We start from the raw sequence: 1,518 nt of genomic DNA, 5'->3' as shown, positions 1-1,518 counted from the left end.
TGTAGGATTGAGTAGTACATGGCGTGCCGGCGATCGGCCTCGACAGTAGCTAGACGTCTCTTTTCAGAAAAGCTTGGGAGAAGTGGACGAACTGCAGATGATTCTGAACTTCGTTCCTAATTTCTGCATCCAGGCACTGTTTCTCGTTGGATTCATCCTTTTAAACTATACTTGCATAATTTATAGATCACCTCGTGAACATTTTAGAGACGATTTGGCGACTGAATGTGCCATCAAAAGCTGAAAGAAGTAAACCCTGTAATATACTATTTATTATTCTGAATCTGACACACTCTCATGTCCTCTTACAAAACTTCGGCCGCCGCATAGTACAGCCCTTCTTCGCCGATCGATCTCTATCTCGCGCTACAGACGCACTTTATTATACTACTACGAGAAGGCGCGCACCAAAAACCTGCTGCAGTTCAACAGAGCATGCAGCTGCTGGATCACTCGACGTCGGCCGGCGCGAACCTGAGCAGCGCGCGGGACTGGAGCCAGGGCTTGACGACGACTTCGGCGTCGAAGACGCGGTCATCGGCGGCCGCGACGCGGAGGTAGTACTTGATCCCGGCGACCACCTGGCGCTGCGCCGACACCACCCTGTCGAACTCGAGCCGCCCGCGGACGTCGCCCTCCTCCTCCCGCTGGCGGCGGTTGTGCTCGGCGACGGAGTACCGCCCAAGGTCCTGCACCTCCCTGTTCTCCTCCACGTCCCTCACCTCCGTCCTTGCCCCCACCTTCCTCCCCCTCCATCCGTCGCCGCCCCACAGCTGCCGCGCTCCGCTCGGCTCCTCGCGCGCCGCGGAGGCCGCGAGCGCGCTGCACGCCACGAGCAGCACGAGCAGAGCGCAAGGGCCGATCAGCCGGGCCATCGGCGCGCGGTCGTGATGAGCAGATCAAGTACTACTGAAAGGGACTTTGTCCGTCCTAGCTAGATCACTCACTCCTTGTTACTGTTGGCCTGTGTGCGTGCTGCTTGGCGACGAGTGTGTGTGTGTTTGTGGTGTGTGCGGTGTCGTGGACGGCATATATAGAGGCGGATGGGGGCTGGCCGGAACGGAAAGGCGTTGGTGGAGTTTGGAAGGATGCGGCGCGGCGAGCAGAGGGCGTGCATGAGGGCATGGGCGCCGGTGCGCGCACCGATGGAAGGGAAGGGAAGGATAGGAACGAGGTGATCTCAGCAGAGGAGGGAGGAGGACACGTATGGCCTGGCGAGCGCGGGCGCGGTGCCGCGTAGACGCGCGGGTCGGACGCAAACTCGGCGTTTGTCGCCGTGCTTGCAGTTGCAGTGTAGGAGGCGTGCCCGGACTGTCGCCTGCACAGCGGATATGCTAGTGTCACACCACTGCCATCGGTATTTGCTTAGCTGCGTGCGACGGCAGGTCCTTTGGCTCCACTAGCCCAACTGCTATCTTTTTTTTTTTCATACGAGTAATCCTCGGGTTCCAATTAGATAATAACGGAATAGAAGTTCTCTATGTTTACTACTTCTAGTTGAATGCTCGTGTTTCGTCG

General features: G+C 57.8%; 1 protein-coding gene across 1 annotated transcript; it reads right to left on the bottom strand.

The window, feature by feature from the left end:
- Positions 1–284: 284 nt before the first annotated feature.
- On the bottom strand, positions 285–1,108 carry LOC127338817 (cysteine proteinase inhibitor 4-like). The gene has a single exon (XM_051364787.2). The coding sequence runs from the start codon at positions 873–875 to the stop codon at positions 450–452; it is 426 nt and encodes a 141-aa protein (XP_051220747.1). The 5' UTR covers positions 876–1,108; the 3' UTR covers positions 285–449.
- Between the last annotated feature and the right edge of the window lie 410 nt (positions 1,109–1,518).

Source organism: Lolium perenne, chromosome 3 (genome assembly GCF_019359855.2).
Source record: "Lolium perenne isolate Kyuss_39 chromosome 3, Kyuss_2.0, whole genome shotgun sequence".
Classification (NCBI taxonomy): Eukaryota; Viridiplantae; Streptophyta; class Magnoliopsida; order Poales; family Poaceae; genus Lolium; species Lolium perenne.
Note: the sequence above shows the minus strand (reverse complement) of the source record. Positions and strands in the feature narration are given on the sequence as shown.